The sequence below is a fragment of the Trachurus trachurus genome (genome assembly GCF_905171665.1).
Source record: "Trachurus trachurus genome assembly, chromosome: 18".
NCBI lineage: Eukaryota > Metazoa > Chordata > Actinopteri > Carangiformes > Carangidae > Trachurus > Trachurus trachurus.
In genome coordinates this window covers 18,485,753-18,511,554 of record NC_139909.1, presented here as the reverse complement: position 1 = coordinate 18,511,554, position 25,802 = coordinate 18,485,753, and the positions used below count along the sequence as shown (strand labels likewise).

Below are 25,802 nucleotides of genomic sequence, written 5' to 3'. Positions count from 1 at the left end.
GCGGTTGGACTGACATATTCTCCCCGCTAACGTGATAGCTTAACTAGTTCAACTTCTAAACTCAAAACTATTTCCCAGCTCTCCAAAAGGCTAATTATCAACTCAAATAGTATTTAAACACAATGTTTATGTCAACAAACTCACATTTTCTCCTTGCTCAACTATTCACACCACTCATACATTGTTTTCCTCCTAAGCTAACATGAGCCAGAACTAGCTAATAACATTTTTTTTTGCACTGGAATGAATAATTAGATGAACACACAAAGTATAAAACATTTTCAAGTACATTTCTTTATTTTACAGTACAAATACATAAGTAGAAATGATTTGGCAGGCAAACTGATGATGCAGTGGAACAAATTCAGATCTTCATTGAGCAAACAGCTTATTTAGCATCAACACACTGAGCACATTCAAGGAAAAAAAAAAAAAAAAGCCGTATGTGTCGTTTCTTCCTCACCGCCTGGCCTCAGTTAGTTCATTATTAGGCACATATTAGCGAGCTCCCAGCTGAACTAATGTCACAGGCCAGACTAGAAACACAAATCCTGACCTATTATTAAACAGAAGGAAAACAAAAAAACAAAAAATGGTGGTGGTGGTGGTCGTTTATTCAACAGTGATTGGACTGTAGCCGGTCATGTTGAATAATATTCAGAAACTGGGTGTTGTTAGTGAAATGTACAGGTGGCTAGTTTCCATTTTATCCTTTGGTAACGTGCATAGATCCTCTGATGTTTCACCACATTGACATGGACTCATAAATGTTGTGCGTGGTGGAAATTACATGAATTGACAAAAAAGTGTGTAAACTAATTTCTACATTTCCAATTACATATTGTATTAATTCATGATGCATGATTGAATGAATCAACGCTCACACACAATTGTTTAGGCTATAAATAACGTGTCCTTCATTTTCTTCGTCTCTGGTCTTTTGCAACATCCATGTGTTCAAGCAATAAATCAAAAATGATGCGAGTGCAGATAATATAAATAACAAGAGAAGATAAAATAGGGTAGCATATGTGTATATATATAAAAAAAAAACATACATGTGTGACCTTTCCTCGTTCACCTGCCTGGTGAAACAAGGTGAGTTTCCTGAAGAGATAGCAACATGTAGCCTAGCACTGACTGTGGATTAACAAAGGAAGAAATGAGTAAGTGGCTACAGCGATGCTCCAAAACATATAAGCACAGTCTGGACATGGCAAAGCAGTGAATGAGCACATACAGGCTTTTATTATTATTATTATTATTATTAGGACTGTGGAGTGTTAAATACACTATTGAAAAGGACTATGAGGCTGATATGGCAGCAGGCGGTCTTCACAGTCTACACACTGACATCTCTTCATTTGTGGCTTCATGCAAACCTCGCAGCATTGGAAACATTTCCTCTCTCACAAGGCAGACATCATCTTCTGTCAGCGTGACCACAATTTAAAAAAAAAAAAAATCCAAGACTTTGAGTTCAAAAATAAATCTGTTCTTTAATTTGTAAACAGAGTTTTCCTTCATTCGTTCCATGTTCTTTGATGACGAACACAAGAGGTGTTATTCAGAGCTGTGGCAAAGTTTCATGGTGGTTTTGAACCCTCTGTCAAGTCCAAGTCTATGTTTTTTTATTTTTTGGGAGTAGAAAGCACAGAGGTCCGTCACTCACACTCCTCCCCGGCGGTGGCGGCTTCGAGGGCGGCAAGGGCCTCGGCCACCATCGAGTCTGTGACGCTCTGCACCTCCTCCTCGTCCACCCCGTCCTCCTCCTCCTCCTCCTCCTCCTCCTCCTCGTCCTCGCTCTTGGACGTGGAGATGCCGCTCTCCACCGTGGACACCTCCGGAGTCTTTGGCGGTCCGAGGTCGTCCCTGGTGTCGGCCGAGGACAGGCTGGTGGTGCTGGTGTGGATGTCCACCGACAGGACGCTCCCCTCGTCCCCGGTGTCGCACAGGTACTCCGGCGTCCCGCCAACGCCCTCGTCCACCTCGATCTCGTCCCCCGACAGGTTTTCACTGGCCGTCACGTACTCGGTGACGGAGCTGTCCCACCTGTTCCTCGTCTCCTGCTCTTCCTCCTTGTCGTAGCTTCTTTGGTTCTCATACTTCATACCGGGGTAAACCGGCACCTGGCTCGGGGTTTTGTCCTGAATCCCCCACCTCGGTCCTAAAGCTTGAGGCTGGATGATGTAGAGCCCCCCCTCTGCAGGAGGCGCGCTGCCCTGCTGGTGCAGCTCCTTCGTGGGCGGAGGCGCCGCATGCAGCCTGTGGTTGACGTGGTTGTTGTCCACCTCTAGTTTCAGGGTGCTGTCGTTGGACTTGCTGTAGCCCAGGTTGTGGAAGCCCTGCTTCTGCTTGTTGTTGTGGCCGCCCAGGGGGTCGCCGCCGGGGGGGCCGCCCGAGAGGTGGTGGGGCTGGTAGAGGGAGCTGCCCGCTGAGTCCGTCTTCCTCACATCCACCGCCACCGAGGGGTCGTAGATGTAGCTGCGACAGAGACAACGGACAAAGTGTCATTTTAAACCATGAACACTGCATCAAGTAGTGGGCAGGTCGAACTGATACAAACTCAGGAACATCTGGCTTGGTGCCGTGCAACATCATGTTTTTGAATGTCATAGGCTACCCCAGATGAAAGTCATTTTGTCCCCATATTGATCAGTGTTATTTTAGTTCAACAAAACTCAACACTTCCTGGCGTCTCTTCACATTAAAAACTGACAAATAAAGAATACTTTTTAAATTTAGAGGGAATGTTTTCAGATGGAAATCAGGAAAGTTCCTTAACCCGGACACAGGGGAAATTAGAAATAAAGGCCTGCCTCTTTCTGTGCTAAATTAATGCTACTGATTCAGATTTGATCATTATCCGTCAAATTGTAGACTGACTAATGAATCTTTGAATTTTTCATAAATATTTTTAAAATGCTAAAATGTCAGGATATACTTTTTTCTTTTCTTTTTTTTAAATCAAATTGTCGTGATTAAAAGTGATGAAGTGAATTAGCAGTGTAGCTCTGTTAGTTTTGGCTGGTCCAGATTGAAATAGCTCAACAAGCAGGTCTTATGTATTTTAATGTTTTTTAAAAATCGAATCTGTAAAATTCTGCATTTCTTTCATCGGGTTTGTTTGACACCACTGCTAGCAAGAATGAATCAAATCAACTAATACACTGCCATGACATTTTGAACAAACATTCATCCCCAGAGGAGAAACATCTTTGTGAGTGTGATGACTTCTCCTACAGCAACGATGCAGTTAACATTTGTGGTTTTAAGTTTGTTTTCCCCCGATTTCGATTTCATCATTGATCATCCTGCTCGCTGCTGCTGTTGAGCAACTGCAAACAAAAGGAGAAATGTGAACAGGTCACTATGAGTCAGGCTTTTTTTTCTCATCACCATTTCTTGACATTTTATGGCCCAGATGTCACGAAAGCCATCAGCTGCATTTCAGCTATAATCTCATTATTATTTTAACGACTTAATTCAACACAAATTTGACTTCGTATCAAAGCTGCTATAGATAAAATAAAAGTGGGACTTGCAATATCTTTCTAACTCTCTAAAGTTACACTTGACTTGGCTTGGCCATTTCATTTCCTGGATCAGTGAGGCGACAGACAGAAAGGACTATTTCTGTCTATCTGACTGAGCTCCAGGAGTCAGACGTTCCTGCGACAATCGATAAAAACACCCTCACATACTGTACGGCGACGGTAACAAGGATCCTTCCCCAGTGCAGTCGATGCAACTTTCTAAATGCCACTGTTACAGCGAAGGCACACACGCACTTTGATGTTTACACAGAGCACAGCCAGCTTGAGCATCGGTAATGTTTGCACTGCTCATGTGAATGTCAGTTAGATTATGCAGAGAGAGAGGGAGGAGGGAAGACGGGAAGGACAGAGGATGTGGAGGTTTGGGCAGGAGTGTGGTTCAAACTGTAAAATACTGACTATTACTTTCACTATGTTTTGTTTGGTTTGTGCTGGTAACATCCAGAGAGGTTGGACAACAACAGCAGAGGAAAAAAGACATACAGGTGAAAAGGATGAATCAGAAGCTGATGGAAACCTGATGCACAACACACAGAAGCTTCCATGGTTACACTTTTGACCATTGACACCATCCATGAAATTTAAAGCAGAAGTAAGTGATATATTTGTGTTAATATAAGTCTTAAATAGTTATATCTTCCGACAGCAATCACTTACATAGAGTGTTTGGACCGAAACACGGGTCTCTCAGTCCCTCTGCTCTGCTCTGAGCCGAGGAGAAAACATTTATCGTATCCTACAGTTTTTATCCAATGAGGAGAGAGAACGGCATGCAGGGCTGTGTGTGCAGCCAAGGGACGCCGTGAATGTGGTGACGTAGCGACGAGGACTGTTATGGTGCGTTCAAGGAAACTCGTATTTTTCCGACCGTGAAGTGGTACCAGTTCGATCTGGTACGAGTTCACCGGTCGGAAGTTACGAGTGGCCGTTATAGTGACTTTCACCGGTAAAACAGGTCGGAAAAACACGAGTGGGTTGCCTGGAACGCTACAAAGTCGTAAGTTGTGACTTGAAGCTGTAATTTACGATTTCAAAAGCCTGCCTGGAACGCAGCATTAGCGAAAACGACCGGATCACTCACTTCTGCTTTAAGTAGGAAAAATAGTGAGTCACTAATTGTGAGTCATGGTAAATGAAAGAGAACAGGCAGGAGTCACAAGCTAAGAAGATAAAATAAAGCTAAACACTTGGTAAACAGAGCCTGTACAAAAACACAAGTGTGACCGATGTTGTCTGGCCTGCCCTGATTGGGTTTCGAACCCAGGTCTCCAGCACTGCGGGCGATGATGCTAACCGTTTCGCCAAGAGGTCAATGACTACCTGGTTAGCACGTCTTTTATGGGTGAGTGAGTTTAACTTCAGTGCTGCTAACCGCCACACGCCGTCACTTCTCCTTACTGGTACCTCCTGACTGTGGCTATACCCGCGGACCTCCGTTACACTCACCCCCCTAAACTCACTCCATGCTAATCGTCTCGCCAAGAGGTCATTGACTCACTTGCCCATAAAAGACATGCTAATCCACTTGCCAAGTGGTCATTGACCTCTTGGTGAAACGGTTAGCATCGTCGCCCGCGATGGCCCGGGTTCGAAACCCACTCAGGGCAGGCCAGACAACATCGGTCACATGTAGCATTTAAAGGAATAGTTTTGAAAATGGTCTCACTCACTGTTTAGGCAGCTGAAATACAAGTACATAAATGTGGAAAGTAACTCATTTGATCTTTCTGAAAACTTCTTCAAATGCTCTTTGCAGCTAGAAGCAGCAAATTACCAACATTCAGCAAACAAAGTCCTTTAGAGGCAAGTACAGCTCAGAGAGTACGTCTGGTAATGGGAGGTAAAAAGAAAACCGAAGATGAAACACAAATGAGCTGCTGATGATCTGCAAAAGTTTCCATCAGACAGTGAAATAAATAAATATAAAAATGCTAGATTCTTTTACAAAAACAAAATAACAAATCAATTCAATAGACTTTATTGGACTATTTTCTTCTTTAAAGACAAACAGGAAATAATGAGTCCTACTTGTGCCGGTGTGACACAGGATCAGCTCATTAAAATGAGTGACAAATGCCTTGGAGAATATTTTCACCTTCAAACGGGCGTAATAGGTGTCTCTTCTCAATCAGCCAGAGTGAATGACAAATAACTGTGATGAATTATTGAGCGCAGATGTGATGTGTGTTTCCTGTTCACTAACCCAACGACGTCCCTTGCTGCTCTCATCTGCCACAAGCTCCATGTCGATGTCGCCCCGGTAACTCATCGGGTAGTCGAGGTCGATAAAGGTCTGAGACTAATTAATGCTCATTTACGCTCTAAACCTTAAATAGCCCTCTGAAGGCTGTAATGACTGTGTGATGGCACCATTTTTGGAGGATTTTCTTACAAGGGCAGAAGTACAAGATAGCTCACACACACAGAGAGAAACACACACACACACACCTAGACAGGTGTTGGAGTGTTGGCAGGGGGGCTTTATTTTGCGGGCAGTGTAACAGACTGTCAGACATCGCCCGCTGTGAGAGCCTCATGTTTTTCGCGGCCATCTTTCTTTGCTTTTTCATTTGTTTTCTCCTCCTCCGCCCTGCCCGCCTCATAACCCCAGCAGAGCTCCAGCTGCCTCTCTCTCTCTCTCTCCTCCCCTCTTCAAAACAGCCTCCTCCTCGTCTCTCTTTCAGCGTCACTGTAATGTAGTTGCGGCGCTCTAATCTACTATCCCTTTGCACTTGACTTCTCCTTGATTTGAGCGCTTTCCCTCGAGCTTTTTCCATCTATTGTCTCGCTCCCACCTCCTCCTCCTCCTCCTCCTCCTTTCTCAAGTTGTCCTCCTCACTCTTGTTTTCTGTTATCTCACCCCCTTTTGGCTTTACCTCTCACTATTTAGTATTCATGAACTTAACAAGAACACAAGTAGGTACAGAGAATAAAGAAGATAACTTTCTAATATAGTGATCGACTCAGTAAGAGGCCTCTCAGACATATACGTATGCAAACTTCAACTGCCCACGCATTTATAGTCATAACCTAACACACACATACACACAGGGGTCACACTCCGACATAAGCACCACTCTTCTCACCCTGCATCCCTCCCTGCGTCTGCCAATTCGCAGCAGAAAGCTGAGAAAATGAATGTTTTCCATGTCTCTGGCTCCTGGGCAGCACCGCCACTGTGTCCCCCCGGCTGCCAAGGTGAAATCTGAGACTTGCTTTCAGAAGCGCAAGAGACACACACAAGGTGTTTTTGCCAGTAGAAGACGAAGTAGAAGAAGAGGGAAGGAAAATCCAATAATTCATAAAGGTTGACAAAAGCTGTGTGAGAAAATGAAACTGTATTTTCATCAACGGCAGGAGGCCATCGGTTCCATCGCCGAGCTGTTTTCAAAGAGCAGGCCGAAAACAAAAAACAAACCCAAGACTTGTTGCTGTGATTCTGCTGAGACAAAAAAAAGACAAAATGTCTTCATTGTTGGGTACGTTGAATTAAAAAAAACCTAAATTTCACATCTACGTAATGAGGACTGAGGTTTCTCTGAGCAGTCGTCTGGTTATCAGACTTAAATCAAACAGCTGATGCAAATCTCCCCTGGCATTTAAAGTCACACACAGACGGAGAGCAGCAGCAGCAGCAGCAGCACTTCTCCAGTGTGAAGCTCAGATTTTAATACCAAAAGAGCGGCTTTGCATACAAGTTGTTGTGAGATGCTTGTGAGGAGTCCCTGCATGATCTCCTCTCTCTCTGTTGGGATTCCCCCTTTCTGTGAGGTTTTTCCACTTTCAAGGAAGCACCTCCATCCCCGGAAGACGCCATGAATCCTATTTGCATATGTCTGAACTCGGACAGCGCCGGCAAACGAGACGCTGTTAAATCAAGACAGCGATTAAGGTATCGGAAAACAGTCCTTCAGCGGTAACACAACGATTGGCCACACCTGCAGTATGTGACAACAATACCAAGTCGCTTAGGGTTTGAGCTGATTATATCTGCTCTAAAACACAATGCAGGGTGCAGTGGTGCCTATGGATTTTATGCCACCAACACCATTAGACCTGATGAACATCCTGATGCTTTTTTTCCCTCCATGCAAGGCACATTGTCGTCTTAATTGGATGGAAACTTCCACCTTGGACTAGCATAAGATTTTTTTTTTTTAAAGTGTGAAGCTGCAATGAAGAACACACTTTGCCCTTGGATGAAAAATTATAATTTTGTGGTGTCCTGCTTCTTTTAGAAATGCTGATTTAGAAACCAGCCCACAGAGGGGCAGCCCCTAGTTAAGTCTCCTTACTGAAATAGCTTTTACTGTAGGTACTGTGGGAAATTGCATTATGCTATATTGCACCGTTTTCTTTTTTTCCTTTTTTTTTAACATAACTTGAGGCTGTGCCTGTGCGTATAGTGGAAGGAGGTCCAGATGAAATTCAAGTTTAAAGTATAAACTTACAACACAAAGTACAAAACACTGCCAATTCTGTTGTATATACTTTTGTACATTACATTCTATTTTATTTGCTATTGCTATTTTGCTATTTTATTATGTATAGTTTGTTCTTTATATTTTGCTATTTTATTATGTATAGTTTGTGTTTTTATAATCTTATTCCTTATATTCTTATACTATGTTGTTATCGCTGTGTGTCTGTGTAATGCTGCTGCACTGTAATTTCCCAGCTTGGGATCAATAAAGTCTATCTATCTATCTATCTATCTATCTATCTATCTATCTATCTATCTATCTATCTATCTATCTATCTATCTATCTATCTATCTATCTATCTATCTATCTATCTATCTATCTATCTATCTATCTATCTATCTATCTATCTATCTATCTATCTATCTATCTATCTGGTAAAAATGAGCATTTGAGCAGCTACCTGAAAAACTCAACTCAAATGTGTGAGCTGCCTGTTCACATTGATTATTTCAACATTCATCTACCAAAATAATACAAAACTTTAGATCAGCACAGGATTGTAACACCGAAAGTGAGCAGTTTTTTCTCTCGGGTTGTTGCTGATACTGAGGCCATACCGCTGACCCAGTAACCTACAGGCCCACCCTGCCAAACCCCAAACACGGCTAAGCCCAGAAATGTGACACTCCAGACAATTAGGGAGGTATGTGTGTGTAGGTGTGTGTGTGTGTGTGTGTGTGTGTGTGTGTGTGTGTGTGTGTGTGTGTGTGTGTGTCACAAGCATTCACATGTGTCTTTGACATGGGAAAGAAAAAAAAAACGGTGTGGAGGGGGATTACAACTCTGGTATGTGAATCTCAGCAGGCTCTTTCATTAATCTGCAATCAAAATCTTGTTTCCCGGCCCTGCTCTGTCTCCTCGTTCACCTCAGAGAGCACAATGACGTCGAGCCCTGACAACGTCGTCTTGTCGGCCTTTAATGAACAGACACTCCTGCGAGGAAATACAGTAACCAAGGGTGATGGCTATTGGCATATTGACTCACAGTTTGTACAAAGAGCCCACGTGAGGCTGTGAGAGCAGACGTATTATAAATGGACCTCTCACTATCTGCATGAAACAAGACAAGAAATCATTATTTGGCCAAGGAGACATTTGAACTAGCGCTGATGGACGGATAAAGAAATCTACAGAGACGCTGCTGAGGAGGTTTTAGTTTCATGTTCAGCAGTAGGTAGTTACTGTACAAGCCCAACACACAGTGTCAAGTTTCTAAATACTGTATAAAAACTCTAAGATACATTGAATTAGCAACGAAAATGTGAGTTAATTAATTAGTATCATTTTTCAAGCATTAAATGATCAAGGCTGCCCAGGGGCACTTTATTCAAAAATGCTAACATTAGCCTGCTAACATGCTCATAATGTCAATGCTGCACAATGTGTAGCCAGTGCAGTGTTAACCATGAGTCTAATTAAGCGTGCTAACATTTGCTAATTAGCACAGGAGTCATATTACCCGAAATTAATGGAAATAGCATTAAACTGCTGCTGCTGCTAGGAGGCTATAAAGAGCTAGCTAAAAAGCTGCACATTGGTTTTATATCATGTGTGTAAAGCTATTGAACCACAACTTTTTTTTATTTTTTTCAATTACCCATCAAATTAAAGATGCTATACGTCTTTAGCTTCCCTTTATGCAGAATTTGAGGACGTTCTGTTGAAGTGTTTTATAGTGAAATGAAATAGGAAAAGAACATCTCCAGCTACGTTATAACAATTTATGAACTCAAACTTTAACCTTCAGGGGGGGAAGAGTGTGAAGGAGCTATTTCTCACAATAAATGGCATATATTTACTGAGTGTGGTCTTTGTTTAGGCCGCTGTCTCCTGACTGAAGTGATCACAAGATGAGATAGATAGATAGATAGATAGATAATACTTAAGATAGATGACAAGAAAACACCATTCACCCCAACAGTCCTGAGTTGGACATAAGGTATATGTTAAAACTAAGTTGCCTGGAGACATGGGAGATTATTTTTTGGCTTAATTTGAGTGAATTGATCCTTTAAAATCAAGTCATTGTAAGATTGTAAGAGTGGGACATCTTACCTTTTTATCATCCGACAGCATCGGCACCCCATTTGGCCAGTTGTGTCGAGGAGCTGTGGAGGGACAACAACGGAGCAGATTAAACTTTGATCGCACAATAAACAGCATAGCAGACAAACTTCAAAATGACAAAACTTTAGTTTAGAAGACATGCACAAGTTTGTTTCAGGCAGATGACACTCTCCCTTCGGTGTCAGAGCTCATGCAATCAAGGAAAGGTTACAGTCGGCTCCACAGTCATCGGTCTGCACAATGATACACATAGACTTTGACAGAGTCTGAGGCTGCTATTGATCGGACAGTTCACCACCCCTGACATGTGAGCGCTTTTTAAATGAGGCTCTTTTTTTTCAGGCCTCTCTTGAAGATTTCACCTCATCAGTCAAGTTTTTTGCTTTGCCCTTGGTTCTCGACGGTGTTTGGACACGAGGATGAAAACTCTGTCTGCCCGAAGCACCGATAAAGATGTTATTGCCATCCATCACTGTTGTGTGTGAGCGCGTATTGAAGAGTGTGTATCTATGTGCAGGACTGGAGTGACCTTTTCTCTCCTGGTGGTGTGTTTCTCCAGGCTTTGGCATTTCATTGCCTGGGTAAATAATTAATCACTGAGTCTTGAATGGGTTTTGTCTGCGAGCGAAGGAGAAAGAGAGCAGCAGAGGTAGAGGACACAGTGTCTCTTTGTGGAATAAAAGGCAGGATATGTGCCCACGAGACAAAACAGTTTCTAGTTTTAACCTTAGCTCTCTCACCCCGCAGGCCTTTCGGCTGAATCTTTGAACAAAACCAAACAAATATCAGCTTTAAATATTGCAAAATGTGGATGGAAACCAGTTCTGGGTGTTCACCGGCGCTCATACAATGTTTGAAAAACAATGAACAATGAATTGCCTTCCTGAGAGACTGAGAGCGTAATGTCATGTTCATTAGTGACACGTAAATCGCAAACCGCATCCTGACATTTTCGGCGGAGACGACACTTCATTATAAATGCCGCGTCTTCAAATGAAATCAAATAACAAACAGCTAGACCTCATTAGAAATATAAGACTGGGATTGTTTCTACATTTTTCTTCCTGTCAATGAAAACCCATGAGGAGTCCGTCTCTGAAGACACTCCTGACTTGCCTACTCAAGCTCATTTGTGCATGCTGGGGTTGTTAATCAAAAAATGAGTCATAAACAGATGGTTGAACTTAAAAAACGCTTGGTAATTATTTCAAACAGCTGGGCATTGTATTTTTTTTTCTTTTTTTTTTAGCAAACTCTTCACCAGTAGGAGTAAAAATGTGAATTTGCAAGGGACTATTTTCAGCTGTGGACTAATACACACCAAGGTTCTTCTCATGATCACTTCTCTTTTATTTTGTTCATAATATGTACTGGAAAATATGGTCTATGGTTGAGATCAGCTGGTCCATGGTCAGTACAGATCATTTTAGAATGCACATGGACACAGTTTGTTACACAAGTCTCACACACACGTGTGTTAAAATTATAAATGGCTGACATGTTTTGTTTTGTTACGTACAAGGTAGGAGGTGGGACCACAGCGTTAGCATTAAACACATGTGAATGGTTACTAGAAGCATTAATGCCAGTCTGCGGATTTCATATTATTAATGGAAATCTGTGAATAATTGATGGCCTATCAACTGCTGCATTGCCGTCTTGCAGCAATCTGGCCTTTTTGGATGCACATAACTGTTCCGTCACTTGTTGGACAGTTTGAGTTGACAGATTCTGCGCCCTGCTTTGTACAATCATATTCTGTGAAGCATCGTGGCTCGATTATGTGGATTATATAATTTCAGATGGACCGCAGAAAGTCAGGTTGTAGATAAACAGGCAGTACTTGTTTTTTTTTTTAGGATAACTTCACTTAGCTGTCTCTCGGTGGGATTTGTTGAAAATTATATCCTCCAGACAAAATGAATGAATGGCTCCTATTCTCCTGCAATCATTAGTTTTCATCAACCACTCTGTCTCCATTAGCCCTGAACATTGCCAAGCTGCAGCGAGGCCAGGCAACGATGATGTAAGATGCTTTAGCTCTGCTCTGGGACTTCATATATCTTCATGTAAAGTCCTGGAGGGAATTAGCTGAGAGGTCCAGGTGGGCTTTACTTGATGGAGGGTGGGGGGTTGGTTTGAGAAATGCATATGCGACTAGTGTTAGCATCAATTGAAAAAGCAAACACATCTGACAAGTACCTGCAGAGATATATGATATTACAAGCTGCTTTATATCTATCTGACTGTCCCTGTGAAGAGGACCATCACCACGGTTTAAGTCACCTTCTCTCTTAGCATACGCTGACTTTGCCATCCCAAGACGTCTAATTATCGCTCCACAGGTCTGAACAAACCTCCCAGTAACATCTTCTGCCTAAAAAACAGCCTCTCGTGCTTTTGTCTGGGCTCGACTGCAGCCCCGCTCCAACTATTCCCACGTCTAAGCTTTCACTGGGACCCTCAACACATTCACAGCTACTAAAAAAAACAAAAAAAAATGAAGAGGCTACACTGCGCCGAGTGCAGAGAAGAGAGGCCCCTGCGGTTCGACAGGCTGTGTTTTTAAGTGGAGGACCTTGTTTCACACACTGTTGCTCTGCCCCCGCCTCGCCCCCCCTCCCTCCAGCTGAAGTGTCCCTTATCTTCCAGGAGGGGAGCAAGAGAGGAGCTAATTTCCCAGCGGGCATGGGGAACCATCACATTAATGGAGTGCGGGGAGTGAGGACGCTATCAGAGGATTGTTACAGTTACTAGTTAATAATCATCTTGACGACCGGGTCTCGACCCTCTGATCGCTCATGGTGCTGCTGCTGTTATAGTCCCCCCTCCTCTTCCTCCTTGTTTTCTTGTTGTGCGGTGGCATCTCTCGCCTCCTGCATTATGTATATTCCACAATCTCGGTGATAACGTTGTCTGCTGCTTTCAGCTCCCCGGACCCTCGGGGCTGTTTTTTAATGCTCCTGCCTCCGAGTCTTGCAGGCAGCTCAGATTCGTTTTTGGAGCGTCCTCGAGCCTCAGAGCCTCCTCCGCCAAACGACTTGTGGATCTGTTTGTTGCCATAAACGCTCCTAAAGCCTTTGACATAACTATCTCTGACTGAACTGCTATGAATTAATTATGAACATGAATGGGTTTATTTCCTTCCTGGCACCGTGCTTTCACTTCAGGTGCAGACACGGTGACAGTACACAGATTATTAAGTGTTGCGGCGGCGGAATAATAAAGTTAAATGACTTAAAAGAAAATTAAAAGATCAAACAGTGTAATATTAAAGTTTTACACATATTTCCATGTCAAGGTTTCCTTCCTGAACAAATCTTGGTCCTCCTGGCTGTGTTAATATTTACATTGCAGCAACAGGGGATCAAATGAGGACATGAAATGTGAAAGATGAAGCCACAGATAAATATCACCTGACTCTGTAGTTTCCGTAGCCCTGTGGAGCTTTTACAGTCTTTTAGCTCGTTGTTTTGGTATCAGCCACGGCATCAAGATTAGATCTCAGCGCTAATGAAGCAATGGTTTAAAATAACTATTTTCCCCCAAAGGAACGCACTCCTAGGCCGATAAATGAAGTAATATAAACAACACTTAAACTGGCCACCATCTGTCTGGCTCCAAAAGTGAGTAAATCCTCATAGACTCCCATGTTAATAGTCCTAACTACTACATTAAATAAACACATTTCCAGTCAGTTTTTGGTCTCTGAAGCTAATTTAGTCCTTCATGACAACTGTCCAGGGGGTGAACCTCTTTGCGTGACAGCCGGGGGTTTAGTGGAGACAGCTAGTTATCTTTATTTAAACTCGTTAGTAGCTAATGGCAAGGTTAAGATGGTCATGGAGGCTATACCACTCTTTATTCACTGTCTATAGTTTTGCCCTATTGATAATCAAAAACCCGCACATCAGCGGTATATCATGAATTTACCTCGAAAACAACTCTGTCTCGTAACGTTCTGTTATTATCTCATAGCATGGTGAATATGCAGGTCACAACTTCTCCATGAGAGAGTTTTGGAGTTGTTGGATTGTGTATTTGATGAGTTTGATGAGGGAAACCAAGAAATCCCATTAACCTCCGTAGAGTAGCTCTGAGCAGCTCACGGCTCTGCTCCGCCATTCTAAAAATAGCTTGCACCGACAATTACAGGTAACAAACCTACTCCTAAGACTATAGGGACCAATTTGCCAAAATGTTGAACTATCCCTTTAAAGTGACTTGTTAAAGTGACATGTAACACATGAGAATCCGCTCTAATTCCTCCCTTGCAAAGGTGTTTCTTTTTGGTATTTGTACAATGTTATTCGGCCATACTGGGCTGTAAAAACGTGTACATGAGAAAGAACCAACAAGATCCAAAGAAGAAGACAGCACAACACGACCTTTTCAAAAATATGTAGCCCTGAAGTCAACCTCATGACTTTCCCTCTCGTGTCAAATCATGGGAATTTGATGAACTCTGGAAAAGCTGAGAGCAGGAAGTTTTAGCTCAGTACTGGACACAGCCATGAAGGAGATCATTTGGGACAGAACAAATGAACAGCAAAGTCTTTTTTATAGGTTAATAAATCGTAGCTCAGCCTTTTTTTTCTAACCCTCTTCTAGCTTACATCACAGCGGTCGGTCTGTGGTGGGAATCTGTATCCTGAGGAGATGATAACTCTGATGATGTTACATAACGTTGTGGTGGTAAAAGTGGAATTACATGAACGTTGTTCTGAAAATCCTCCAGCTTTTTATCTTGAATTCAGAAGTCATCCACCTCTTAATAGTCTAAACATGTTTAACAGTTTTACCTCATATAAAGCAAACATTACAAATACTTTCTGTGAAATATAAAATCAAAACAAAATAGAAATTAGATTCATTAAATGTTTTATATTGTGTGTGTTTCTTCAAAGTGCATGTGTCATTTGTGGCTGACATCTCACTTCCACACGTCAGACAAGGCCTGCTAATGACTTGGCTGACTGAGTCGGAAAAAGCTGGTTTGCATCGGTATGGAGCAGGGTTGAGAAAATTTGCAAGGCAAAACTCAGGCTCTGGGCTGACTGAGTGCTGACAATGTGATTGTGGTGTTACCTGCCTCGGGCTAATCGTGATGCCGCTGGTCAGCAGAAACAGCAGCTGCCGGTCAGAGGGGAACTAGTCCTGCAGGCCAGAGATGACGACAGTGCCATCCCACCCCGGGCCTGTGACTAACCAGCTAGTTACATCACTTTACTGATAACTACGTGACATTAGTGCTTAAAAGTCAAAGAGACCTCCCATGAGGCCTTGCTTTAAAAAAAAAAATGACAAAGCAAACATGACTAACAAGGCAGGCTGATGTATGTTCTGGCTCCGGCTTGTCTACTTGCAGCTGTCATCTTTGCCACAGTGTGTTTGCAGAGTAAATAGCTACAGATACACACACACACACACACACACACACACACACACACACACACACACACACACACACACACACACACACACACACACACACACACACACACACACACACACACACACACACACACACACACAGGGGTGGAAAAGCCAAGGAACTGCATGCTAAAGCAGTGAACACCCAGAAATCCTCATCAAGAGGAGATTAGTCCTCGGAAAAGTACGTCTACACCTTCTGGACCAGCGACTCTAGACCTCACCTGGTTGACTGAGACTGAATTAATGGATTTTTCCACTAGTGCTTCTTGACTCGACTAAACTCTACTTTTTGTTTTTTTTGTCTTACTACTAGGGTTAGTATCTGGTACCTGGTACTTTCTTTTTGGTGACAACTCAGCCGAGGTTCCAAGCGAGCCGAGCCGATACTAAAACGTGACGTCAACCGTAGGGCTGCAACTAACGATTATTTTCAGCATCGATTAATCTGTCGATTGTTCAAACGATTAATCGATTAGTTGTTTGGTTAATAAAATGCCCAAACCACAAGATGACGTCCTCAAATGTCTTGTTTTGTCCACAAATCAAAAAGAACCTCAGTTTATTGTCATAAAGGAACAAAGAAACCAGAAATATTCACATTTAAGAAGCTGAAATCTGAGAATTTTGACTTTTTTTCTTAAAAAGCTACTCAAACCAATTATTTCATTATCAAAATAGTTGATGATTAATTTAATAATCGATTATTGTTTGATTAATTGTTCCGGCTCTAGTCAACCAACTATTTGCCAGAGTGTCGTCGTGTTATGACGACCCCGTCTACATTGAGGAGGTGCTATGAAGTACTCGGCTGTGATGGAAAAGGACCTAAACTGAGTCAAGTCGAGTAGAGCTGTAACTGTGTAGTGGAAAAGGGGCATCAGACCTGAGACCTGAAGCTAAAATTCATAGTTTGCTGCTTATAAAACATTAAAATGGAAAAAGAAAATTCTCAGTTGAGATCCAAAGCTCTAGATGCTTGTGATCAGTGCTCATCATTTCATTACTTTAATTAAGCGACATAACAACTTTGACATTCAAGAATGCTCCTGCCATATTGTGTGGTTTGTATGGGGTGTGCGCACATACCTTCCCATGCAAACGTGGCTGTAATGAGCATTTTCTCTCAGCCCGTGAAGCCTCCCACGGGTTTTACAGTAAGCAGCAGCGGCATATGACTGAGATTCACATTATAACATCCAAATGACCAATCATGTTGTTCCCCTGGAGACTTTCCAAAGTCAGAACGAGATCAAGGATCCAATCAGTGCGTAAAATGACTATCATTCATTCAGATATTGGCCATTGTTGGCTGGCAGTAATAGTTCTTTATCTGCTCCATCTGTCGTTCAATATATTATATATTGCTCCTGTTTTTTATGATGGGGAAGATCGTAGGACGATTCCTGAAAGGGAGAGATATTTCAGTCCTGGCAGCTTGGCCCGGATCCCATTCTTTTTCACTTTGAGTTTTCTTCAGAGGAAATTGAAACATTTCATCTTGGAGAAACAGGTGCAATAAAAAGAAAGATTGCTGTAGAGTGTCCTCTAAATGTGGACCGGATTGAAATCCAGGGGATACCCGTGGAACCGGCAGGCAAGGGACATTTCTGAACGATTGCTGTAGGTGGAAAAATTTCATCCACAGAGAGATAAAGCTTAAAATAATTCTTCCCCTGGAAAGTGTCCAGTTGAAATTGATTTTTACCTGAGCAGAGTTGTGTATGAAAACAGGGCTTATTGTGAGTGGGTGGGGGTGAGTATTTTCATCACAACAATAAATTACTGGTCTCTTTCCTGCAGCAGATGATGCAATTGAGAACATGAATGTGCTACTTTGAAATAAGGACAAAATTAGAGAAACAAAAACAGTTTGATGTATTTACGACGTCTTATTTTGAAGGTGGTGGGTACCTTTACCCCCCTCAGTAGAGAGAATGAATACAGTTTAAAGGAATGGATCATTTTGTTCTTAAAGCAGAAGTAAGTGATATATTTGTGTTAATATAAGTCTTAAATAGTTATATCTTCCGACAGCAATCACTTACATAGAGTGTTTGGACCGAAACACGTGTCTCTCAGTCACTCTGCTCTGCTCTGAGCCGAGGAGAGAACATTTATCGTATCCTACAGTTTTTATCCAATGAGGAGAGAGAACGGCATGCAGGGCTGTGTGTGCAGCCAAGGAACGCCGTGAATGTGGTGACGTAGGGACGAGGACTGTTATGGTGCGTTCAAGGAAACTCGTAGACTCCTGTTTTTCCGTCCTGTGAAGTTGTATCAGTTTGATCTGGTAGGAGTTCACGGGTCGGAAGTTACGAGTGGCCGTTATAGTGACTTTCACCGGTAAAACAGTTCGGAAAAACACGAGTGGGTTGCCAGGAACGCTACAAAGTCGTAAGCTGTGACTTGAAGCTGTAATTTACGGTTTCAAAAGCCTGCCTGGAACGCAGCATTAGCGAAAACGACCGGATCGCTTACTTCTGCTTTAAGTGAAACTGCATGATGGTTTTCTTAAAAATGACACACAATGATATATGTATATTATTATATTACTATCTTTAACAAGAATGTAGAAAGCCTGACTGCCTCCACTGTGAAACACTGAGACTGTCACCTGTTTTTCAAAAGTCACAAAAACAAAAGTTAAATCCACAGTATCTGATTCGTTGTAGTCGGGAGCGTGCCTATGTTCCCACAGCCCTATGTTCCCTCAGCCCTATGTTCCCTCAGCCCTATGTTCCCTCAGCCCTTTGTTCCCACAGCCCTATGTTCCCACAGCCCTTTGTTCCCACAGCCCTATGTTCCCTCAGCCCTTTGTTCCTACAGCCTTATGTTCCCTCACGACTAAGGTTTTTTTTTTCTTTCCCAAATTAGGCCCTATGTTCCCACATTTCCTTTATGATCAATTTGCATCAGATTTTATCCCCATTTCTCCCAATTTGGTAGACAATTACACCTAACCTATTATCCAGTAGCAGTTGAGATGTACAGTAATGTAGCTTTTAGCTAAATCTGGGAACATAGTGCCCTGGGAATATAGGGCTGACCCCTTCCCCTTTGGCTCGAGGTCATGGTGCAAAGGACCCTAGGTTGAAATTACTCTGAATCATCCCTTTAAATGCGGTATAAAAATAAAAATGACTTGACTTAGAGTTTCATTTTGAGAAAATTCTTAGAAATAAGAAAAATCTTATCTGAAAAAATCTTAACAATCTCTTGTTGCGGTCAACCTATCACTGCATATTTTCATCTTGAATTACAATTATTTGACCAAGAACATCTACTGAAACTGATGCAACACCATCATCTTGACAGTTTTCTTCAGAGAACAGGAGCCACTCTCTCCATCTTATTGAACAACAAAGATGAACAGTCCATTTCATCGACACAAACTCAAGTTTCCTTATCGCTCATCAATGATGAAAAGACACTGTCTTGATAAGAGGTAGGAATGTTAACCAGAAACAGACAAATGTATAATTTAAACCATTTCAGATTAGAGCTGAATATTGAATGTCTGCAGCTGATAAAATCTGCTTTTTCTCATTTTAATGGTCGGATAAAAGATAAACTAGATCCGACAGACGATCATAACCGAACTCCATCTGGATACCCTCATCATCAAAACTAAATGAGACAGATCGTTTATAGAGACCTCATAACACGTCGTCAACACTGTCACCTCCATGAGAACGTCTTCCCTCCGCCTCACACATCTGATACCAGTTGTTTTTGTTGTGGACGACTGCAATCTATCCACAACCGTTACTGTATTAACTGTGGGTTTGAGTTTCAGGTCTAAACACTGCACATACCAATGATATAAAACCAAATACAGGTAACCAAACAGGAACAACACACAACACCTGAGCTAGAAGAACATCAAATCACTGAATCCTCTGTTCTGCTACATCGGGACAGCTGTTGCCTCAGGTGTATCGGTCTGAACGCGGCTCTGAAGCGTCTCCACTGAACTTTTCAACAGAGAAGTCAAGTCTTGTAGCCCAGTCACCTGATAAGATCTCTGAAAAGGTCGGCTTATGTAAGCTGCATGTTACAGTATAAAGTCATTATTTACATTTTGACACCTACTCCGGGACGGTCAGTGTGGGTGTGTGTGTGTGCAGAGTGTGTTATGTGTGTGCAGTGGGGCAGTGAGAAGGGAGATCAGGTTCATGAGGGTGACATGTGAGGGGTGTGGTGTTGGGAAAGTGGGCTAACTGGTCTGACATCCACCTCGCAATTCGCTCCGTCTGTTGTTTTCTGCTTCTTGTTCTTTATCTTTTTCCTCCGTCTTTTTGTCACACCTGGACTAAACACGGTCCAATTTTCAACTCGTGTCCCCCGTCACAGTTATTGGCAGCTTTTTTTTTTTTTTTTTTTTGGAAAGACACATTCTCACTAGACTCGACTGCTTCGAGCTCGGGATGCTCTGATCGATCGGGCAATAAACTAGAATTAAGTCCTCAACAACTTGATTGATCCACAAATGCAGAGAATGAGGACAAATTGAAATTATTAATACGATTCTGTGAAGGAGCAATTTACAGGATGAATTGATCAAAAGAAAATAAACTGGCAACAAGTTTTATGATCAATAAACACTTGAAGTCGTTTATCAGTTCCAGCTCCTCAAGAATGGCTTTAAAGGTCCAATATTGTGTAAAGTCCATGTCTATTTTTTATTATAATAAAGTAAAGATAGCTTCTATAAAAAAAAACACTGTCAAACTATCAAGGTGTGCAATCCACAAACATAAAGTAATCCAAAATTGTCATATAAAATAAGCTGTCAGGACTTCTGTTACTTTGTGATGTCACAACCCTCACCTGGACCCAGCATCCAACTCTGCGGAGATCAATTTACCTGAAATCTGTGTATGTGTATTTATATGTGTATCTTTCCAATCACACAGAAAATAGATAGCCAATCAGAAGAGAGGCTCAGTGGCTCCTCTCTTCTGATTGGGTCATTGACCTGTTGTTGCTACAGTCTCAAAGATCATAGATACTTGTTTTTTCTGAAATCAACACCTTTGTGTTTTCAGATTGTTGTTGTTTGGACAAAAGAAATTGTAAGAGGAACTTGCCAAACTTTTCAGGAATTTTATGGACAATCATGTGATTGGTCCGTTATTAGAGCAATTATGCTGCAGGTTAATCAATGACAACTACAATTAGCCTATAAGTCTCAGTCTACTACGCTGATCCACCACTGTTATTTTCTAAGCAAAAACATCTGTAGTTCTTAGTTTTGTCTACGCTTAAAAAAATGACATTACAGCTGAGCGAGGCTACTGCTGCTCTGCTAATGTGCTGCGTTCACTACTCTCACTGCTGTATACATTGTGTCAGGGTTTTTTCCCCCTGTGTTTTACCCATTAGCAAACACAAAAGCAGCTGATCACAGTGGGACTGGAGGAGGTGGAGGTGTGGGGGCAGCGTCACTGTCATAAGATGGACTGATGGTGACAACTGTGACTGAAATGTTGACTCCTGTTTGTCAGTTTCAGCAGCTGTGTGAAGGAGAGCGGCCGCCATTTCATCACCTGCTCTTGAAAAGCCAGGCCAGAGAGATGATTCTGGTATTGATTGATTGATTGATTTCCTGACACGTTAGAAATAAGGATTTCATAAGGTATAGAAGAGAACAAACACAAAAGTCACTTAGAAAATTTTCAGCAACAAATATGGTTATAATTCAAGGCAATTTTTTTGAATGAATCACTTGTTATGCCTGATTAATTATGGATATTAAAATTGTTTTTTCTAGTTTTCTATTATAGATATGAATCTCTTGAGGTTTGGATGGTTGGACAGATTTCCTTAAATTACAAGCATTAATTATTTGCATTTGCATTATTATTTGCAGAATGACAGAATTCATTTGAAGTATATCGAGAAAAAACGTGATGTCTCAGTGGGAGCTGCAAAGATCTTTGAGAACGTGAACCAATCAGTGATCAGTATCAGATGAGCCAATATACTAATGACACTAAATCAGTGATCAATACCAATCCTGAAAGACTTTAAACCTTGTCCACCAATCCCAGCTGACATCCACATGCTTGGCTCCTTTAACTATTCCAATTTGAGACTGAATAATCAATTCCTAATGTCATCTACAAGAATAAATAAAGTCTAAATCTTAGTGTGAGCTGCATTTTTCTCTAAACTGTTAATGAAGCTGAAACTGTCTGTTATCTCACATACAATAAGTTTGTGAACATAAAGAAAAAGTCAAAAAAGAGAGCCAATTATTGACAGAATTTCTATGTACTCATCAGCGACTGTGGTGACCCTGCGTATTATCATTTGATAAGGTGGTCAATTTAAGGCTTCTTATCAGCTCCGAGGCTTTTAAAATCCAGCCGAAATGTCAACACGCAGTTTTAAAAGTCGGGACCGGTGACAGAAAAATGAGGCTGGCTGTCTCACTCGGTGCTTTATTTATCCAGCTTTTTAATAACATGCATAATATACAGTGGATGAGATAACCCTCCACCGCTGATAATAAGGCCTCGTGTGAAAGAGTCGATGTGAGCGACGACACCGTGACACTTCTTCTTGTGTCATGATGACACAGATGAAGGGAAAACTCACAACTCACAACAACTTCTGTCGGGACCTGGCTGACAAGCTGACCTTGAATGAGCCCCGACGCTGTTAGGCATTAATGGTTAGTGTGTGTATCCATGGTGTGTTGCCACGACGACTAATTTATATAAAGTCAACATAAAGTCTCATTGCGTAACGCGCTATCGATCATTTGTTCTAATAAGAGTCTGAAACGTCAAAATGATTCCTCGGATTTCAGATGATGCCACGAAGAGTGTGTGTTTGTGTGTTGTTTTGTGTGTGTGTGTGTGTGTGTGTTGTGTGTAATATGATGTGCTGTGTCCAAACATCCCTTTTCAAGATGGCCTTGGGCAGCAGTCTGATGAAAACAAGTCCTGTCTCCTCTCTATTACCACACAGCCCACACTTATCAATAGCTCTCCCCACCTCCCTCTCCCTATCTCTCGCTCCCTCTCTCTCTCCCTCTTTCTCTCGCTCCCTCTCCCTCTCTCTCTCTCTGCTAACAGACCCGCTGCTGTTTTCCTCCTGTGGTTCCTCCTGACCCAGGAGCCGCGAATTGTACTTTAGCAAGTAAACAAACCTGAGAGGAGCCTCAGCAGAGTGCACTTTTAAATGATACACAGTCTGTCAAATACAAAACACACACACATACACATACACACACACACACACACACACACACACACACACACACACACACACACACACACACACACACACACACACACACACACACACACACACACACACACACACACACACACACACACACACACACACACACACGGGAGGGTAAACTACATCTCCAGGTTGATCTTTAACCTGACAGCAACCATTACATAAACAAAAATCCACAGAGACTGATTATATTCAACTCCAAATAATATAAAAAAACAGATAGAGTGAAACTGCAGCTCTGGAGCCAGAGGAGATTTTACTGTGAACATTAATCAATTATCAAAGTGATGATCAATAATAACTGTTTCAGTATCTCTGTAGTGTTGTTAATCTTCTTCAAAGTTGCACATAATGATTATTTGAATTTTGGATTCATCTGTCTGGTCCTTTTTTTTTATTCTAGTCACTTAATTATATCTAATCAAGTCTATTAAAGGTCAGAAAATGTTTTTCAAATTGTTTTTCTTTTTGTCTAACTATGATAAAAACAAAAATCTTTCTCTGATAATTAGCAGTTATTACATCTGTAAAAAAAACAAAACAGTTTTTTTATGTTTTCCTTTCATCCTGTCAAAATATTTGTTAAACATAATAACAGGTTTTTCCACAAGTAACAATGAAGTGTTGACTTCAAATTGATAACCTGGTCTCACGTTCAGACATAACAACCAAAACATTTGTTTTTATCAGTATATAAATGGAGGAAAGAAGGTATCTCTTTTTTTTGTTATTTTACTTATGGCACGATCAAATTAACTATTATTATCTGAAAACTTGAAAAATAAAGAACGCTGCTATGTTTCTTTACTTAATAAATAAAGGCACAGTCTTTCCCTATCACAACACGCTTTACTTTTAAAGAACAAAATGTACAGTTTGTTCTCTGTGTTCATGTTGTTTTCAACACAGAGCCCTGCTCCCATGTTTACATCCTGTTTCAGGTGCAGCCATTGAGCAGCAGAGCAAACTAGATGTTGAATACACAACATTTGCATCCACTTTTAATGGCCAGTGTTGTTCTAAAAGGCTTGCGATGTGGGTGGAGTCTGGAGATTAATGGCATGAAAATAGGTAAAGCTATTAACCCATAGCTTATTCACTGTAAATCAACTGTCACCAAGTTGTTGAATCCTGCCACCTGAACAGGCCGGCCGCTCACAACCAGCAGACGTTATGACACAGGTTTGTGTGTCGCTTTAAGTCAACCATTGGGTGCAGCAGTCAGCGAGGCTACGTGTTAGATGTGCAAACAAAGCCCAAGGCCGTGTACCTGAGCTCTGGGTAACTCAGTCAAGACCACTCCTCCTCCTCCTGCTCTCCATCCCAACAAAGAACAAACATCCCCAACAGCAGCAGCACTGACTTCACCTGTCCATGTGCTCCAGTGCTCAGTGTGTGATGGAAAAGTTTTAGTTGTCGGTTGTCGTGTGCGAGATGAGACGCACTGTGGTCACATTATGGAGTTACGGTTTTACACAACTCGTCTCACACACACAATGATCTCATGTCCTCACTACTACTCCTGTGACTCTGTGGCCTTCAGGGTTAAGGTTTCACACTCAAGACAATAAACTGAAAATGATATATTCAACATGAGCAGTGACACTATGGTTTGTCTGGACTCAAATTAAATGGCAACTAGTAACATATTACTCATTTGAGTCATTATCTAAACACAAATATTACACATTTACTGGCACCGGCTTGTTAAATTAAATGTGACCATTTCCTGCTTGTCTCTGTTAAACATCAGTGTAAAGTGAATATCTGTGAGCGCTGCACACGACCGCAAACCACAGTTTGAAACTGTCACCTTGGGATCTAGGAAACTACATTCAGCACCGTTTTTGTTAAACAAATGTACAAATTTAAGAAAAGAATAAACTTTAAATGGCAATAAATGATAATAAAATGACAATAATATGTAGTTACAGCCTTAGTTTTATAACTTTTCCGACTTTTACTCCAAATAAAAGTCAAAATTCAAAGATTCTGTGTTTACCAATCTCAAGTTTAACAATTGAAATAACATTTTAAGCAGAATACATACATGCAGAAACCTCATTTATCATTTCTAAATGAATGGCTACAGCCCTGCCTGTCCACATGAAGCACATACAATATTCATTTCATTTTCATTATGTGCAACAGGTGTGAGCTCACCTGTAGCCTATCATCAGTGCTTTCTCTTTTGGTCAGGCTACAACATTAGCTGACAATTTATGCTCTTTATAGTGTTATTATATGTCAACAAAGGTGCATTATTGCTGCACAGCTGCACTGTTGTCTGTCTGTGTGTGTGTGATACCCTGAAGTTGCCGTATTGTTTGCACGCGCCATATGTCTCCTCAGTGTTCACCTGCCGCCGTCACAAAGGTGTAATAACGTTAATAACACCGTCTCGCGCTCTCTGACGTTAGCGTACAGGTGTGTGGTGTTAACACGGAGACGAGCAGAGGGAGATCATGTAGTTTTTGGACCTACCTGTTGCGCTAAGCGAAGGTGTGGCACTTTGCCCAAGGTATCAAAAAAGCAGCTGTCATTTAACTTGTGTCGCTTCCGGTCCGTTTACTGTGTAGAAATGAGAAGTGCAGGTGTTAAAAAAAAAGAAAAAAAAAGAAGAAAAAAAAGTAGAAAAGCTCCGGTGTGTTGAGCGTTGTTCAGCGGGAAACGACTTCCTGCTCCTGGGTAGAGTTGTGCTGACTCCTCGGTCCCATGTCTCCTGTTTGAGGAGCGGAGCGCTGATGGTTAGTTAGTCTGGGAAACTACTGGACCAGTGTCAATGTGCACACACTGTGACACTGTCGACCGCTTCCTATCACAACTTTCACAATAAAACTCTAAACATACATAGACATATGTACTACACAGAAAATCTCGATTTATAAGTAGTTCCTATGAAGCAAAATTTAGATTTATCTTTATTCTTAGTGGGTCCTTATACTTTTTTTTTTTAATCCTACAATATTAACCAGCTTGTTATTGGTTTAAAAGTATTTTC

At 41.6% G+C, this 25,802-nt stretch overlaps 2 protein-coding genes across 3 annotated transcripts in view; one reads left to right on the top strand and one right to left on the bottom strand.

Annotated features, from left to right (window-relative positions):
* Positions 1-25,802, top strand: part of rell1 (RELT like 1) — a 155,540-nt gene that overhangs the window by 35,313 nt on the left and 94,425 nt on the right. The gene's annotated exons all lie outside the window — the stretch shown is intronic.
* LOC311001820 (uncharacterized protein) lies at positions 272-25,539 on the bottom strand. 2 transcript variants are annotated; one of them, XM_083992991.1, is made up of 3 exons: positions 25,286-25,539; positions 10,097-10,149; positions 272-2,484 (listed from the first exon to the last, which is right to left on the bottom strand). In XM_083992991.1, the coding sequence occupies exons 2-3, from the start codon at positions 10,126-10,128 to the stop codon at positions 1,665-1,667; spliced, it is 852 nt and encodes a 283-aa protein (XP_083849117.1). In that variant the 5' UTR covers positions 10,129-10,149; positions 25,286-25,539; the 3' UTR covers positions 272-1,664. The 2 variants fall into 2 exon arrangements, with proteins under 2 accessions (XP_083849117.1, XP_083849116.1); XM_083992990.1 differs by lacking the exon at positions 25,286-25,539 and adding an exon at positions 10,471-11,143.

What these genes read in the sequence shown, in the direction of transcription:
- LOC311001820 (XM_083992990.1), bottom strand. Translation starts at nt 10,677, where the DNA reads ATGCCAAAGCCTGGAGAAACACACCACCAGGAGAGAAAAGGTCACTCC. An exon ending in CAAAAAACTTGACTGATGAG is followed by an intron (nt 10,150 to 10,470) that starts GTGAAATCTTCA and finishes GTCCCTCCACAG; the next exon opens with CTCCTCGACACAACTGGCCA. An exon ending in TGCTGTCGGATGATAAAAAG is followed by an intron (nt 2,485 to 10,096) that starts GTAAGATGTCCC and finishes TCTCTGTCGCAG; the next exon opens with CTACATCTACGACCCCTCGG.